This window comes from Vigna unguiculata, chromosome 6 (assembly GCF_004118075.2).
Source record: "Vigna unguiculata cultivar IT97K-499-35 chromosome 6, ASM411807v1, whole genome shotgun sequence".
NCBI lineage: Eukaryota > Viridiplantae > Streptophyta > Magnoliopsida > Fabales > Fabaceae > Vigna > Vigna unguiculata.
The window spans coordinates 20,261,117-20,279,864 of NC_040284.1; the positions used below are offsets into that span (position 1 = coordinate 20,261,117).

Sequence of the window (18,748 nt, forward strand, 5' to 3'; positions counted from 1 at the left end):
AAGGTTAAGTATGTTTTTAGTCCCCGAATTTTGACTCAAAATTGGAATTCGCCCATGTCTGAAACTTTGATATATTTTGGTCCCTAAATTTTAAAAATGAATGAATATAGTTCTTTTAACCGAATTATGATAACTTTTTTTGATGTGTCAAACGCTTTTCATACTAGTATTGGAGTTTTTTATACTATTTGACACATTCCTGGTTCAATATCTACCGATAAATATGTTCGACACTTCAAAAAAAGTTAACGTAATTGAGTTTAAAAGGACTATATTTATTCATTTTTAAAGTTTAGGGACCAAAATATATTGAAGTTTCAGACAAGGATGAAATCCAATTTTGGATCAAAGTTCAGGGACTAAAAACATACTTAACCCTAAGAATTATCAATAATAGACTTGTTATAAATGTTTCTCCTTAAAGAAAGTGTATCAATTGAAGATAGTCATGTATAAGGATATTGTTATGAATTAAAATATCAATTTGAATCAATGTCAAATTAAGTACAAATGAGAAGATAAACAATATACAATAAATAAGACTTAACAACACATTATTTTACGAGCTTTGAGGTGAAAATAGTGTCGACTTTTGTGCATAAAACATAAATTATAATGATTTTCTAATACGTGAATGATCACTACCCTAAAGGATTTATCCGTTATGTATGCAAAAATCCCCCATAGTATAATAGGAACATCTCGGATATTATGAGGATTTTAAAATCTAGCAAGATAAACTTTTTATAAAGTATCAATAAGCTCAGGATATCGGACAAACAAACAAATAGCACTTAAAATAATCAAAGGGAATAAGAGAACAAAAGAAGAAAAGAGAAAAAATAAGAGCCTAAGAGTGTGTTTGGATACAGTATTTTAATGAAGCAATTCATTTTTTTAAGAATTTAGATTTCTTTGTAATGAAATGCTTTGTTTGGATAGAGAAATTAAAAAGCATTTCAAATGCAAGCATTTTTTTGAAGGATTTCATTTAGCTAAATTAGTAGAAATTCAAATACCCTCAAAATAGGTAGAATTTGAAATTCTTCTCACTCAACCTCACATTATAGACTCTTTGGTAGAGTTCTCAAACGGGTATGACGACCCAGACGGGTGAAGCGGGCTTGATGACCCAACCAGGTCGGGCGGACTTGACAATCCACACGGGCCGGAGGGGCCAGACGACCTAGATATGCGGGCGGGCTCGAAGACTTAGATGTGTCGGGCAGACCCGATGACCCTAAACGACCCGAATGGGTCCGATGACTCAGACGGGTCCAACGACCAGGGTCCGACGACTCGGACGGGTCCAACGACCAGGACAGGTCCGACGACCCGGACAGGCCCAACGACTCAAACAGGGCAAACTATCCAGACGAGCCCAACGATCTGGATGGGCCCGATGAAACAAACATGTTCGATGACCCAAACAGGCCCGACTATCCAGACAGGCCCAATGACCCAGACGAGCCCGACATCCCGAATGGGCCCAACAACCCGGACGAGCCTGACAACTCGAACGGGCCCGACGACCCGAATGGACCTGACGATCTAGACGGGCCTGACGACATTGACGATTTTGACGACCCGAATGAGTCCGAGGACACGGACAGCCCAACAACCCAAACTTGTAGGATGACGCGAACGGGCTCGACGACCTGGACGAACCCGACAACACAAATAGGCCCGACAACCCAAACGGGAACGATGACCCGGACGGGCCCTTCCAAATCGTCGGTTCGGACGATCCATACGGGCCAAATGACCTAAATGGTCCTGACGATCCAGACAGACCCGATGACTCGTACGGGCCAGACTATCCGGACGGTCCCATCGTTGGGACCGTCCATGTCTTTGGATCCGTCTGGGTCGTCGGGTTCGTCCGGGTTATCGGATACGTCCGGGTCATCGGCCTTGTTCGGGTATTCGACCCTGTATGGATCGTCAGGCTCGTCCAAGTTGTCAGGCCCGTCTTGATTGTCGGGTTCGTTCGGGTCGTCGGACCCGTCTAGAGCATGGGGCCAATGACCTAGACGGGTTGGACCATGCCATATTGAAGAACTTGACGGCACAATCATCCAGTATGGGCCGTCAAGGCTCTAGATCATCGGGTCAACCTAGCCTGTCTGGGTTTCCCAATCGGTCCAACTCGGGTGGGTCGTCGTGTCTAACCAATCTGGTTGGGTAGTTGGGTCACTCCGGCCCATTTGGGTTGTCGAGCATGTTTCTAAATTTATCATGAACTCAAAACATAATTAAGCCTAAAATAAATATTGTTAAAATTAAATTTTATCTCACAATAAATTCAATTTTTTTTCAAACAAGAAATTGAAATGTAAGGTATTTTAATTTCCTTATCCAAACAAATTGTTTAAAAAATGAATGGAATTTAATTACAAGTAATTCAAATACAAAGCATTTCAATTTCTAAGCATTGTTGAAATGCTCCATCCAAACACAAGGTAAAGGTGTATTTGGAGGAAGAATATGTAAGACACCTATTTATAGGTAGGGAGATGGGTTGAGATTTGTAACAGTCACCAACGGTCAAAATATTGTTGTAAATACCAAATCAAAATCGTTGCAACAATGATGGCTAAGTCGAAATGGCTGCCACAACTTTCATATTGTAATAACAATTAAAAACATTGTTTTTACGACAATCCCCCACATATTGCAGAACAGTATGAGATAGAAATAATGAAATAAAATCTTGGGTCACATATTATATGTAATGCATCAAAGTTGGTATAACAAGCTATATGAATCATTCATAGATTGATAAACTTAACACATGTAGTTTGTATAGCGAGCTATATGAACCGAGACACTTGTTGTGTGCTAGTGGTTTATCAATCCCAAAACACACTCACAATCCTTGTTGTTATCGTTGTGTTGCACTTAATAGGCCATGTGTGTGTCCGGTATTCACGAGTGTTCTAAAGATCGTGTCAAGATCTCATACAAGCGGCCCCACTCGACACTTATAAAGGTGATTTCATCAAGTGTACATTACAAATCATACATCGCCCGAAAGGGATATGAAAATCATTAAGAACTTTGTTTAAACTAGAATTCTTACATCTCATGGAATTTTAATTACAAAGTTTAACCTCTTAATAATTTAGTCTCTACCGCTTTTACATACACCATAAAACTGACAAGTGACTTGTTTTTACCCATATGAACCTTATTCATGGGATGTACGATCACAAAGGTTATGTTACCATCACTTATTTGTTTCAAATGACTTATGTCTCATTTCCCTCGATGTTTCTATAATCATATTTCTTCCCAAGGTTTTGTCAGAGGATTTGCAAAATTCCATTATGACTTCGCACTGCAGCCATTTTAAGGGCAACAAACTTATATTTCGTTGTTGGTCTACCAATCATTGTTTGTCTGACCGAAATCCATTACATTCAATGGTCCAATCCATTGAATCTCTTAAGTATCTCATAAGTCTGATCAATATTCATAATTAGAATAGTAAGTGTATATTTTCAATCTATCTACTGCATAAGCAATATCTGATCCAGAAACATTCATCAAAAGCAGTAAACTCTCAATTATCTCGGCATATTGAGGTTGAGAAAAATAATTCTCCTATATTTTTTTTTTAAATTAAGAGTTAGCATCATAAGGGATATTCACTTGATTTAAGTCATGATTTATAAAGTTCCTAAGAAGTTTATCATGTATTGTTTTAGGATAATGATATACTATCTCCCTTCTTCCTTATGATTGTAACTTCTAAAATCACATTGACTTCACATAGAAACAACTTTTTTGCTGACCGAATAAAAGAAACTAGAAACAACTTATATTTAAAAAAAAATCTAAAACTAACTTAGTTTTAGAAACTATCTCATTGCATATATCAATCGTTAGTATGTCATCCACGTACAATGACATATTCTCTATTTTTCATATTTAGAGTACTATTAAATATCATTAAGTGAAAAACCATCACAAATAAATTTTTTTCCTTTGAAAATTGGGTTAGATTCACTTTCAAACATTTTTTTTTTATTTTTGTCAAAGTAATTAGGTAAAATTATCTCCACTCCCACATTCTTAAATATTCAAGATTGAGTATCAATTAAACCAGAATACCAGATGAAGAGTACTTAAAATAATAAAAGAGAATGAGAGAACAAAAGAAGACAAGAAAATAAATAAGAGCCTAAATGTGTCTTTGAGGGGTTGAGATTTGCAACACTAAAAAATACATTATTAACAACCAATTTAGTAATAAAAAATTATTAGTCACTATAATGACTAATTTATAAAATAAAAAATTATTGATTACTAAAATAATTACTATTACAAATAAAAAATTATATTGGTTTATAAATTTTATTTATTTCTAAAATTTAGCTACAGGAGGTTGGTTACTAAACATTTGTTACCAAGATTTTAGAAACCAATTTTGTAACTAAAATATTTGGTAGCTAAATTTTAGAAACCAATTTAGCTAAACTTTTATTAGTCAAATTAAAAAAAACAAAAATAAAACACCAATGTATTATTAGATAAAAATATTATTAGATAAAACACAAATATTTGTTTATTTCACCTCCTTGCAAAATCATATTAATGTTTAAGTTAGATTCAATTGGTCCTGTTGTATGTTAAAATATTTCTTATTTGTTTACGATAATTTTTGCTTATAAATATGTTTGTTTCACTATAAATGAATAATGAATTTTGATATGCATTATTTGCTTCATATCTTTATTTACGACATTCTTGTGGGTGGAAGAAGAAGAGTAAGGAGAGAGACCAACGGAGGAAGAAGAAATGAGGAGAGAGGGTACAGTGGAGGCAGAACAAATAAGGAGAGGGGCCTAATTATTCCTTCACAAGTTTATGTGGCATTTTTAAGAGAAAATAGTAGTTTAATATCTATTATGTTAACTTTGGTTAAAATATCTCTTATTAACTTATATGAAATAGGATTGCTAAAAATAATTATAATTGCTAATAAATGAAAATGTCTTTTATATTTACGTAATAAATCATTTTTAATATATATATATATATATATATATATATATATATATTTTGTTGTTATTGTTTTTATTCAAATTTATCAAAATGTTTTTAAAATGTGAGTATGAGACCCTCTGAGAGTCAAGTTATTGTCTCTTTATGAGAAAACTTGAAGTTTTAAAAATATAAACATATGAAGAACCACCTAAAATGACTTCTCAATGTTAAAGTTACTAATGTTGTATTTGGATGGGGGTGTGAATTTGAGAGATTGAATTTGCGTTTATTTGTAAGTAAAGATGGAGTTGTTTGGATTAAGAGAAAGATTATATGATTTGAATGGATATAAGTGAAAAATTTATGAAAGTTTATGTATGATGTGATTGATAAAATTTAATAAATTATAATTTTTGACAGAGTAAATTATATGATTATCATTTTACCCTTTAATGTAAAATAAATGGTATTAAAATAAAATTAAAAATGTTATTTAAAATTAGAAAAATATAATTTATTGATATCATTAATGACTTAAAATAAATTATTATTATTATTATCATTCTCAATGATAACTTAAAATAATTTATAATATAGAGTATTTAATTTATATCTCCACATTTATTTAAATTTATTTTATTTTATATAATTAATTCATTTACAAAAATATTTATTTGAATAATAATACTAATTATTATTATTATATAATTAAAATTAAAATTATATATATATATATATAATATAATATAATATGCGGTTTTATCAATATCTATATAATTAATATATATTTTATTATATAATACTAATTATTATATGCATGTAATATATAGGAACCTATACAGGGTGTATAATCAGGCATCTTTCCTACATAAGTTTACCAGAAAAAAGAAACTAATAAATATAATAAATATAAGTAAATTAAATTATTAAAAGAGAGAGATAATAAAATAATTTTAATATGATGATCTAGTTTTTCTTGCACATCTCTTCATTTTATAAAGTGTCAAATTTTACAACTCACCTACAAATCCACACTCCTAAATCAACGGAAACAAGCAAATCCAAACGCGTTTTCAAGTCACTTTCCATCTGCATGAAGAGTACTCATGCGGGATCCAAACACAACATAAGAGTTCGAGGATTTGTAATATATATAAATGTAAACACACACACAGACGAAGATGAAAGAGTATTATGGAAGAAAAATGTTATGGATAAGATTCACTTGAACTATTGAGGATAAATAAAAAAGTAATTCCAATTTGTCATTCTATAGTAACAAGTGCATTTAGAGCATGGAGGAAGGTAATAGTATAATTTATTGTTTCCTGAAATGTCACAAAATTATTTACTGCATTTGTTTGTTATACATTTCCTGGAAAAACTGGCGCAATGTCGGCAAATAAGGGGTTGAACATGTTAGGAGCAATCATCTATGATGACATTATAAAATCTTGTTGTTCGTATTGTGTAATAAAATAAGGAAGTGGGACAAATATCACATAAAAATATAACATATCTCAATAAAATAAAATAAAAACTCTTTCAAATCAATAAAACTTGGATTTTTATCATACTTTTTAAATATTTTGATTAATTTTGTTGTGACTATTAAGAATAAATGAGTCTCATCATGACCAACAAAGTAACATAATAACATCTCATATTGAGTAATAACTACTTATTTAAATCTCTAAGGTCATATCTCCAACTACAATAACCAAATCCTTATTTATCATAAGTTTTATTTTGATATTAAATTAATTGTATAAATAAATAGATAGGATCAATGTATAGCTAAAAATATATATAAATAAAAAAGACCAATATGTAGAGATAAATATAAATAAATAATTGAGAGTAAATATAAATTGAATAAATAAAATCCATGCACAACTGAAAATAAATATTAATAAATAAAAAAGAACGAAAAGTAAATATATAAATTAGAATTAAGTTAAGAACACCTGACTTAAAATAGATATACACCTAAAATAGATATAGAAATATAAATAAGTATAAACAAATAAAATAAAATAAAATAATAAATATTTTTTTTCTTCATTGCTACTATGTATCCTCACTATGTACTTTCTTATAATGAAAGAATTCACACTGTTAATTCTTTCTTTTTTTTTTTTTTCCCCACCCATACCTTCACCCCTTATCTTATTTATAAAATCCAAAGTAATGATTACTACTACTACTGTCGTCTTAACTAAATTTTACTAAAATTATGTGCAAACTTATTTATTTATTATTAGAGTATTTTGGATTATTACGTGGATTTTCCCCTTTCACTTCACTATAATTATATATAAAACTAAAAAAATCATTTTATCGTAGTTTATACATAATTATAAATAGTATAATTTATTTTATTATTTGAAATATATTATTTTATAATAATATTTTTATTATAATTCTTTTAATTGTAAATATTTAATTAATTTTAATTCTCTAAATATTTACAATCTTTATATTTATATATTCATAATTTATTAGACCAGATATAATATATATGAAAAGTAATGTATTATAAAATTTTAAGTGTTAATATACGCAAAATACTATTTGGTATAATTTTAAAGATGTTACATGTGCTGTTATCCGAGCTTAGTAATTATGCACTAAGCATAAACACATTTAAATAGTTCTCACATTATTTTTCATGTGAGCTTTTTTAGACGTTTTTAAGCATTTATTAGATGTATTTCAATCTGCATTATTGTGGTGTTTTCAAACACTTTTAGGTAGTTTTAAATTCATTTTAATTTGAGTTGTTGTGACGCTTTTAAACCTTTTTAATTAGTCCTTGGATATATTTCCATTTCAGTAGATAATTCTTGAATATATTGCAATTTTAACTTATGCTACTATTTTTAAACGTTTTTAAGTATTTTTCGAATATGTTTCGATCCAAACTTAAGTCACACTTTTAAACATTTTAAGTAATAAAATAGTATGAGACATGATGTAGATCCGCACGGGTAGGTTTTTTATTATTTATATTGTTATTAAGTTTCAGTAAAAATAAATATAATTTTTTTTTTCAAATGGTAATTATTTTTTCATTTTTTTTAATTTATAAGCATATAATTTTAATTAATAAATAAAGACTTGAAGAAGAAAAGTTTATTAATAATTAGTAATAAACAGATAAAAAATGAAGTTAAACAATAAATATGTTGACTGAAATATATATATTTTCTTCGTAAAATAATTATTCAATAATATTTTTAATATTAAAGTATTCGTAAAAATTAGAATAAAAATTCTAAAATTAAATTTATTTATTTTTATTTGATGTATTGAACTTAAGTTTGAATCTATAAAATATTTAACAATAATTTCTTTTTCACATATGTAAATAAAGTTAATTATTACACATTTTTGAATAGAAAACTGAATTTAAAAAATAATACATATCCAATGAAAGGAATCATAACATATGTTATTTATGAATAAAAGTCATTTTTGGTGGAAAAATCCAAACCCATTAATAATAGGTAAAAAACAAAAGGCCTATTTGATTACATACTTCATTTCATAACTTGTTTTATTGTTAGGTAGCTTTGTGTTGGAGTTGTTTTCTGAGTTTTGTGAGGAAGAAGATATATGACAGTAAGGGTTCTCGTTTTAAGAATTTCTTCTAGAGTTCTATCTCCTTCCTTGAACCTAATGAGGTAAGCCCATGTTTATTTTGGTTTAATTGGTTTTGGATTTTGTTCATTTGTGTTTCGTGTATTCATAATTTGTTTAATTTTGATGTAGTTTTTCTTACTGTTGGTAGTGATAGAGTTCATTGTTAGTTGAATGTTCATTTTAATCGTAATCTGTTGCAATTGACATTTTGTATATACGTGTCTAACTTGTGGGTAGAAAACCTTTTGCAAAGAGAATAAGTTATCTGTTGCAGATGTTATAAGAATCGAGGTTGACAAAGAATATGACTATTTGATCAATGTTAACAAGGTGTAAAAAATGTTTTCAGTTGAAGTTGTTTGGAAGGAACCATATATGTTTTTTTTTTTTGTGATTTCTTATTTTGGTGTTTTTTATTTGCCTCCTAATACTTTGGTAGGAACAATGTTTGCTCCAGAATACGTGTATGGTTTATGTTTATGATGATGTTAAATTATGTTTGTTTATGAGGGATTAAAGTATTGTAGGACATTAATATATGTTATGAAATAATATATACAACCTTTTGTGAATTTAAAAATCATTGATTATTGGATTTAGATGAAATAACGTTTGAACTTGTATAAGAAAATATGGTATATTATAAAAAAAAAATGATATCATATTTAAGTATAACAACAGTATTATTTGTTTTTGTATAAAAAATAAATTAATAAAATTCTTGAAGTTGTAATATTATATATACTCGATGGATTTGTTGAAGGGAATAATTATTGTGATAATTCCCATGAAAGCAATATTTTAGTTAAAACCATTTATTATATAACATATTTTGTTTGTATAAAATAATTTATTCAATATTAATTAATTAATTTTCTTTATGTTTTTTTATACTTGTCCACTATCTTTGTCATAAATACAAACTTATTAAATTTTTTTTACTTATATCCTTGAAGCTACTTTAAAGTTTTCTGAATAAGATTTGTATTTATTTACTATCTATGTCTTATCAATTAGATATAGTTGATTTTTAATTGTCAATGATATCTATATTTGTGTATAGAATGATATAATTACCCTTACACTCGTTCAATTTTTCACATACATAAAAAGTGTAATATCATATTTTTTTTAATAAAAAGTAAAATATTTTGTATTTTATTTATTAATACTTTAAAAAGAATATTAACCTGTGAATGATAACTTTAGATTAAATAAATAATTTATTAAATTTGAATGAAAATATATAGAAAAACATATATAGTAAAGTACATATAGAGTATATAGATATTGAGGTACAATTTGTATTCATTTGAAAGATTAATATAATATTTAATCTATTTTAGAATTACATAATAAAGGAAAAGGTGGTGAAAGAATATGATACGTAAGTATAGGCCGAGACCGGAAATGACGGGAGGAGACAAATTGAAGAGTTAAAATATAATCATAGATTATTTTTTTTTTAAGTTTAATGTTGTCTTTTAACTTTATTGAGTTTATGAAAAAAACTTCAATATTATATTATTTTAATAAGAATTACAATTTTTTGTATTTTATTTATTGATAATATTTGCAAAATATATTAGCAATTGTTGTAAATTAGCAGTTATTTTTTTTTTCGTACAAGTTAGATTAAATAATTTATTTATTAAATTTGAATGTAAATATATATAAAAATATATATAGAGTATATAAATATTGGGATAGGTCTGATATTAATTTGAAAAGACAATATATTATTTAATATGTTTTCAAAAGTAAATAATATAGTAAAAGTTGGTGCTAGTATAGGGTAGGAAAGTACATAATAGAGAAAGATTGAAAGTATAAGCACCACATAAATATTTACTCTACCACTGAATTGTCATTATTAACGACAATACTATTTTTATATATTGAAAATAATATGTCCCAAAATATTTAATTTTTATCTAAATCGAGATGACCTCTTAAAAATACTATTAATTTTATGTTTATTTATTTTTTAAATTATTTGTAACAAATATTTTTGATGATGTTGATTGATTAAATTTTAGTATAAAAACACATTAAATGGGGAGAATTTCATACATATAAGTTGGATTTGGCATTGTTAAATCAATAATTAATTATTAAGATTTGAATTTTGTTTTGAAAGGAAGTACTTGAATAAATGAAAGAATTATAGGAAAGTAGTATTTGAACGACTATTGATTTAATGGATTGTAAACTTTAATATATAGTCATGATTTTTGGTCACATGAAATGAATAACTTGTCATTAATTTATTTTTTCAATTCGATTACGCATGATCATTGCTATCTTTGAAAAAATATAGTTTTTTTAATCTTTTAATCACTCTTTGTGGCTTGTGAAATGATATCTTCAAAATGTTATAAGTTTAAGAATTCCATCTCCTCATTGAGTTATTCAATGTGAGTAAATTATACTTTCCTCTTATATTTTTGTTTAATTTTATTTGTTGACTGAAGTCCATTTTAACTTTGTGAATTGTTATTGAGATTTGTTTTATAGGACTTTCTTTATTTCGAATAAGAGTTTTTTATTAAGTGAGGAATTCATTACTTATGGGAAGGAACTTCTTCTCCGACTCCAAAAGTAACGTAACATCGAGTTTGAAGAGTAATTGATTTATTATCAGAAATTTTGTGGTTCCATCAAATATTTAAACTTTTTATAATTTGAAGGAAATATATTGTGTTTTTATAATTGACTTTGATATTTTTGACGTGGTTTTGGGAGCACAGTCTTGTGTTTGACAAATTAGTATTGCCTATAAATTTAATGATAATTTTTCAATAATATATCAATTAATGTCTATTCTTTTATTATTATAAGAGTAGATGCCCATGACACTTTTACTAGTAAAGACATAATATTAATGATAAAAATTACTTAAAATAATCAAATTTATAATTTTTTGACAAAGATAAAAAAAGAAAGATAATACTTAATATTATATTCAAAGTTCACTTTTCTAAAATTTGTCTTTTTAAGTTTCTCTTCACAAATTTAGTATGCATTACCAATTTAATTGTGTCTATTTGTTTTGTTTTTTTTTTAATCTTTGGGTGATATATATATCTTGCAATAAATTAAGATTAGGGTGATATATTTTGTAATAAATTAAAAAATTTAAAACTTTCATATCGTACTTGTTGTGAAGTGTGTAATATAGAATTTTCATTGTAAAAAAATGTATTTGAAAAATGTTATCTTCTAAGGTTGCACAAAAAGAATGCTTAAACACTCTTGTTACCACTATTTCTTTCACAATTTTGTGACATTGAAACAAACTAATAGTTTTTTACGTGGTATAAATTTAGAAGAATAAAGATGGAATTTTAAATAATATTGAGAGTGAACGACGAAAATATGGGGTGCAAAAAGTTAAAGGCACATATTCTTAATGGCCCAAGGCCTTTGAAGAATTCAAGCGAGTTTAATTCCGCTTTCGCGTCCGATTCTCCAGAAGCATCCAAAAGAACCACAGCCTCACGTCTCTTGTTCTATATAAACATCTTCACCCCCACATTCATCGTTTTCAAAACGCACCTGTCTTTGTGTCGTCACCAACAAATTTTATATTCGTTGTTCTCCTTCTTTCAATAAAGCAAGTCCTTGAGGTTCATCTGTTGCCGTGGTAAAGCTCAATTTTGATCGTTTTTTCAATTTATGGCGAACGGTTCATTGTTTTCATCTTCAATATTTTTCAATTATCTTTTTGTGAATTTCCTTTGCGAAAATTGATTTTGTTCTTCTCACGGCTTTAGAATTCGTTGTTGTTAATTTGTCAAGTTGCTTGAATCTATTTATTTATTTTTAAATTGGCTGGAGAGTTGTGGAAATTATTGCATTTAGTTTTAATAGTTTGTTTTTAGTTTCGGAGGGATTTGCTAAGAAGTTGTTGTGGAATTATGTGTTTGATCAGTGATGTTTTCGGTTGATAAAAGTTAAAAGTAATATGATTTGAGTATAAATATGAGATTTTAGTTGACAATTTAATTCTTCAAATTTATTGGAAGATTTGTTGCGAGGACACGCTGCTATTTATTAGTTTTGCATGGTTTTTTATGAATGTGGCCGTGGTTGTGGAAATTGGTAATTTTGTGTTTGTGGGGTAAAGTATTGTTTTGAAAAAGTACAAAATACCTCGTCAATGCTTGGATGCTGATATTTATGTGAATTGACCATTGTCCAATGCGACTACTGATTTATAATTTTTTTGTCTTTTTGGTTACTCATTGTTGCAGATGTCTTACTCACGGAGGTCAAGGTTAGATTCTGGTTCAATTTTAGTGTAGTTATTATTTTTCGTGAGGCTTGTGTGTTTGCTTATTGGTTTTCTGATTCATCCTTTCTTAGGTATTCTCCTTCGCCTTCTCCATTACCGTATAAGCGATATGGTAGGTCTGTGTCCAGGTCTCTCTCAAGGTCCATGTCCAGAAGCCGTTCAAGGTAGGGTTCCCCTTTAAATTTTCTAGAAAGATTTTTTCATTGAATATAATATTATAGAATCATTTGAGTGATGTTTAATGTAAGGTGTTCAATATACAGCAGTTTAATATTTTAAACTGAGGCTCCACAGCACCTAACCACATCGCCTCTGTAAACAAGAATTTTAGTCAATAGTAGGTGTGTCCGTGGAGTGGCTGACTATGTGAAGGCTTTGTTTTATGAGTGTGATAATGGAGGAACACAACGCTTGAGGATGATATATAGAGTGAAGGGTTGTAAATTCCCTGTCTGTAATAATGTAAACTCCCTGTATATAAAAATGTAAAAAGCAATGGGATAATCAAGTAAGATGTCACTGTAATTTTTCTTCGTTCAGTTGTTTTTTCATCCAAAAATCTATGGATGTGCGTATTTGTCTTTCATTTTTATTGACGAGAATTATTGGGATAAACAGTAGATTACTGAATAATGTGATTTGATCCATATTGGTGACGTGGAATCGATTTAGGGATTAGAGGATTACATTAGTTCATTCTCGTATTATGGTTAAAAGACTTTTGTGATTTCTGGCAATACGGTCATTAACTTGCTGCACCATATTGATTCCATAACGAATTGTGTGATTCTAACAATAATTGTCATCTGGTAATCTTTTCATATTTGTTGTCTTATTATGCATTCATGTTGTCTGATTTAGGAGTGTATCAAGGGATGCAGAAAATCCAGGAAACAATCTGTATGTGACAGGATTGTCTCCTAGGATCACCAAGAGGGAACTGGAGAAGCATTTTGCCGCCGAGGGGAAAGTAAGCTCTTCAATCCATTATATGCTTGCTGTTAGTTTAACGATGATGAAGAAGAGCCTATCATTCCGTAGAGATGTAAATATTGTCTGTCTACTGTTTCTTACTTGTAAGTTATTCCTTTTAGGTGATAGATGTACATCTGGTGGTTGATCCTTGGACAAGGGAATCCCGTGGGTTTGGTTTTGTGACGATGGAGACTGTTGAGGTGGCTGATCGATGTGTAAAGCATTTGAATCGCTCTGTACTTGAAGGGCGTGTTATTACAGTTGAGAAGGTACAGTATTTGAGCAATGCTGCTCTATTTTTTGTGGCATGGATTCTTATTTGCTTTGAAATTGTTCAACTCCAATGCATAGAAATTATATGGGTGATTGGTTCTTTAGTTCCTCTGAGTTTTGAAAGTTTTGTGCTTTCCATGTGAAGTTTCTGTGGCAGCAGGTTAGCTGTGCGAAGCAGCTCTTCATCAAACTATCAAATCACAACTAAACAAACAAATCAAATACACCACCAAGTATCAGATCATTAGGGTTGTATGCCCTGCATTTCTCTCTCTCTTTTTGAGTTTATATCCTATTATCTCATGTATTGTGAATTTGTGCTTCAAATGATTCTCCTTTCACAATTGCCGTTTGTCTACTTTTTGGGCCAACATGCAATACTTTTTATTTCACATTGATGATATTACTGTTTATGTATTCGTGACTGGCAATACCCTATACTCATGCCATTTTTTGGTTGTCTTTGTTGCAGGCCAGAAGGCGACGTGGTCGAACTCCAACGCCAGGGAAGTATCTAGGGCTGAGAACTGTTCGTGGTATGTTTTCATAGTTATCTCTTCAAATTTATTTATTTTTTCGATTATCTTCCTAATACCTATCATTTAGTTGTTATATCTTCAAATTTATTTAATTATTCGATTATCTTCGTAATACCTATCATTAAATTACAGGGCGACGCCGCTCTCCAAGTTACTCTCCTCGTCGTTCCCCTAGCTATTCTCCTTACAGAAGAAGCTACAGTCGGTCTCCCTATTCTTCAGACCGAAGTAGGAGTCGTTCTTACTCTCCTGACTATGGGCGGAGGCGATCCTATTCTCCATATTACTCACAGAGAAGGAGGTCTTACTCTCCATACTACAGCCGGTACAGGTCTTATGTGCGTTATGATCATTATCGACACAGGTCATATTCTCGCTCTCGCTCTCCTTATAGCAGGTCTCCCGTCAGCATCCGTGACAGATCATACTCTCCCTATGACTGGCCGGATGGTCGCTCCTACAGAAGGAACCGTTACAGGTCTGTTTCTCGAAGTGCCTCACCCAATGATCGCTATTATGGAAGGCATCGATACAGGTCTGTTTCTCACAGTGCCTCACCTAGGCCAAGGAGAAGGTCAAGGAGGAGTTACTCACGGAGTGCCACTCCTGTTTCAAGGAGGAGAGATTCTCGAAGTGTGTCTCCCAGGCCAAGGAGGAGTCCTTCAAGAAGCTCCAAGAGAAGTGCCAAATATTCGAAAGATCGGTCAAGGTCCTCCAGTGTGGTTGCAAGTTCAAGATCAGTATCCAGGTCTAATACTCCTAGATCTTCCTCTCCTTCAACTTGAAATTTCATGCTCCCCATCGGCTTAACATCTTAGGCTTATAGTAGTAGATAATGTAATAGTAGTAGTGTGGTGACATATGTATGCAGTAGTTATAGGTGAAGTTTTCGTTGGGTTCCGTTAATGACTTTGTCTAAAAACCATATGATCCTATTCCTAGTAGTACGGAATTGAAAAATTATGTTATTGTCAGTATAGATCATCTAATTTCGTACCTTGGCGTCGTTTCATTTTTTATTTTTCCATTTGCTCCTTTAACTTTGTGTTGGCTTTTCTTCTGATGCTTAGATGATGTGATCTTCCTAAGTATTTACGTAGAGTCACACATAGATGATTGCTCGATTAATCAGGATGTTATTATAGGGTACTCATTGTTTTAGGTCTTATTATACTCGCTCTATTCTGAATCATCAGTCATTGTTTTAGGTCTTATTATACTGGCTCTGTTCTGAATCAGCAGTTAATTAAGTCCTTTATCTCTGCAATGCCCTTGAGAAGCAGCAAAAGGTGGAATGAAGCCTAGTTTCTATAATTTCAAAATATTATTAGTGGTCGTCACAAATCATTTTGCTGAAATAATCCTTTGAGGCACTCCCTCAAAATTAATGTTCGCGTGTTAAAGTAGGACCACCAAATATTTAAGCATTTTCTCAAACTTTAACCTAATTTATCGACAACAAAAGAGAAGAATAAATTTTAGCTTTATTTTCATAAACAAATGGTGTTTTTTTAAAATCTCATTATAGATATTATTAGCCTCAATGTTCACTTATGTTTACGATGTAGAAGTGTAATGAATGTAATTAAAAAATAAAAAAATTAATGTAATTATTATAATGAAAAATAATTATCAAAATAAAAAATAATACAATTTTGTAATAAAACATGTTATAAAAGTAATTTACTTCTATAATTTTATAATAACAATACTTTCAAATTTTCATCATGGCTATTCAATTAGATTAGTTTATTGTAGATTATAGAAACTAAAATGTTGGTTAATTATGAGAAAGATACCCTTAACAAATTTATATATTACTATTGAAGATCATAATACTATTTAATAAGAAATTGACAAAGAAAGTTATTGAAACTTTATAATAGGTGTATTAAAATTACCTCAATATGAGTTTATCACACTCTTTTTTCCGCTTCTCAATTTTTATCTAGTGTTCAAAATACAATTAAACATTTTTCTATATGTATTTGATAGAATATCTCATGATAATTTACTTAATGAAATGTGTGAAGCATTCCTTAGTTAGGCTAAAATAATAGGATAGGTCCATTTAGATATTTTTTAAACGATAAGAAAAGATTCATGAACTGAGTTTTACTAGATGTCTTTTCATCTTTTTAGACTTTTAAATTTATGGTTAAATTATATCTTTTATCTCCATTTTTGTAACAAAATTGGTGTTCTTTTATTTTTATTTTATCTTAATTTGCTTTCTATTTGGAACAATTTAATGCAATCAAGTCATTTTTCTTAGTGGTGTAGTAACAAGGTTAGAGGGGTATTTCTTTTGAATTTTTATTATTTATTTATTTAAAAAAATTAAAATATTTGTCACGTGTCAAGCTGACACATGATAGTGACAGTGTGATGTGATAGTGATAATACCACGTGTCAAGTATCACTCCCTCATTCTCAATCTGATCCTTAAATTTTTATTTTTGTCTCAATTTAGTTCCAATTTTTGTAAAAAATCAAACAATTTTTTTTCTTTTCAAATTGAAACCAAAATTAATTTTATATAAATATATACAAATATTTTTATCAAAATTGATATTTGTAGTAAATATTTTTAACAAGATTAAGTTTATTTAAATTAATTTTTACATTGAACTTTATTTAAAATTATTTTAAAGTTATTAATAGAAAATAATATTAATAGAAAAAAATTCATAAATTATATTGATATTTTATTACATCATAATTTAATATTGTTTTTCTATTTGAATATATATTTTAAATAATTGTATATTTTTAAGTATTGTAAGTTCAATAATTTCTATACAAATATTTGAGTTGATGTAAAAATAACAATTATATAAATTTTATAAGTAATTTTAACTAGTTTGTGTAACAATAAAAAACAAATAAATTTAAAATTTAAAAATAATTTTAAATAAAGTTGAACATAAAACACAAATTTAAATAAACTTAATTTTGTTAAAAATATATAATAAAAAAAATAGAGGGACTAAATCAATATTTTACTACAAAAATGGGGACCAAAGACATAATTTAACCTAAATTTATCTTCCATAACGTCTATCAATTTTCACTTTATTTTTTTTATCTTTTTCAATTTTTTCGTTTTAAATAATTTTTCAAATTATTTTTTTATTAGCATTTTAACTTAAATAGATCTGTAAAATAAATACACCCCTTTGTATTTACCTCGATCACACTTTCTTTTTTCCACTTCTCAACTTTTAACCCGTGTGTTCAAAATACAATTAAACATTATATATATATATATATATATATATATATATATATATATATATATATATATATATATATATATATATAGCATATCTCATGATAATTTACTTAATGAGATGTGAGAAGCCTTCCGTTTTTCGTGCTAAAATAATAGGGAAAAGATATTTTGACACCATTATTTGACTTTTGATATCACACGTGCTTTCATTCTAAAACAGTTTTGATTTTTCATTTGAATTCAAAAAACAAAAAAAAATTCTAGCTCTCTTCCCTTGCGAAACCCTAGCCCTAATTCTATGATATCTCTTACTCTCACCATCATCTTCTACCTTCGTACACACAGATGGCGACCACAACAACTTCACTACAGGTTCCTAACAAACTAAATCGGCTAATTTCACCGAAGTTCCATCATTGGTGTCGTTATCAGAGTCTTTGTGGTCCTCTACTTGTACTTTTGATGTCCCATCGCGGGTATTACTTCATCTTTACGAATTTCAATGTTGTAGTTTAGTTTTGTTTGTGTTATTTGTTTTCCATTTGACTACACATTTCATATTTCTTTTGTTCTGCAGAAGGGTGTGTCATTGAAGCCTTTGATGATGATATGTTTGTTTCGTATGAATGAAACAAACCTTCCCTTTTTTATTTTCCTTTTTCTATTGTGTTTGTTATTTGGGCAATTGGAGTAAAAAAATGATGTAAAAAAATGACATAAGAAAATGACAGAAAACCTGTCAAACATATATGATGACCCATGTGCAAATAAGTTGGGAGTTAGAAAGGACTT

The 18,748-nt window shown here is 29.0% G+C and overlaps 2 protein-coding genes across 7 annotated transcripts; both read left to right on the top strand.

Annotated features, from left to right (window-relative positions):
* Positions 1 to 1,097: 1,097 nt before the first annotated feature.
* LOC114188500 (sporozoite surface protein 2-like) lies at positions 1,098 to 1,770 on the top strand. Its single transcript, XM_028077072.1, has 2 exons — positions 1,098 to 1,140; positions 1,289 to 1,770. The coding sequence occupies exons 1-2, from the start codon at positions 1,098 to 1,100 to the stop codon at positions 1,768 to 1,770; spliced, it is 525 nt and encodes a 174-aa protein (XP_027932873.1).
* Positions 1,771 to 12,127: 10,357 nt separating this feature from the next.
* LOC114187794 (serine/arginine-rich splicing factor SR45a-like) lies at positions 12,128 to 15,717 on the top strand. 6 transcript variants are annotated; one of them, XR_003605348.1, is made up of 8 exons: positions 12,128 to 12,283; positions 12,894 to 12,916; positions 13,006 to 13,098; positions 13,796 to 13,904; positions 14,029 to 14,178; positions 14,328 to 14,431; positions 14,655 to 14,718; positions 14,854 to 14,940. XR_003605348.1 is itself a non-coding variant. In XM_028076163.1 (7 exons), exons 2-7 carry the CDS (start codon positions 12,894 to 12,896, stop codon positions 15,504 to 15,506), a joined length of 1,092 nt encoding a protein of 363 aa, XP_027931964.1. In that variant the 5' UTR covers positions 12,128 to 12,283; the 3' UTR covers positions 15,507 to 15,717. The 6 variants fall into 6 exon arrangements, 4 of the variants coding, with proteins under 4 accessions (XP_027931964.1, XP_027931966.1, XP_027931965.1 ...); XR_003605347.1 differs by having other exon boundaries at positions 14,328 to 14,718; XM_028076163.1 differs by lacking the exon at positions 14,328 to 14,431 and having other exon boundaries at positions 14,854 to 15,717.
* Positions 15,718 to 18,748: the final 3,031 nt, after the last annotated feature.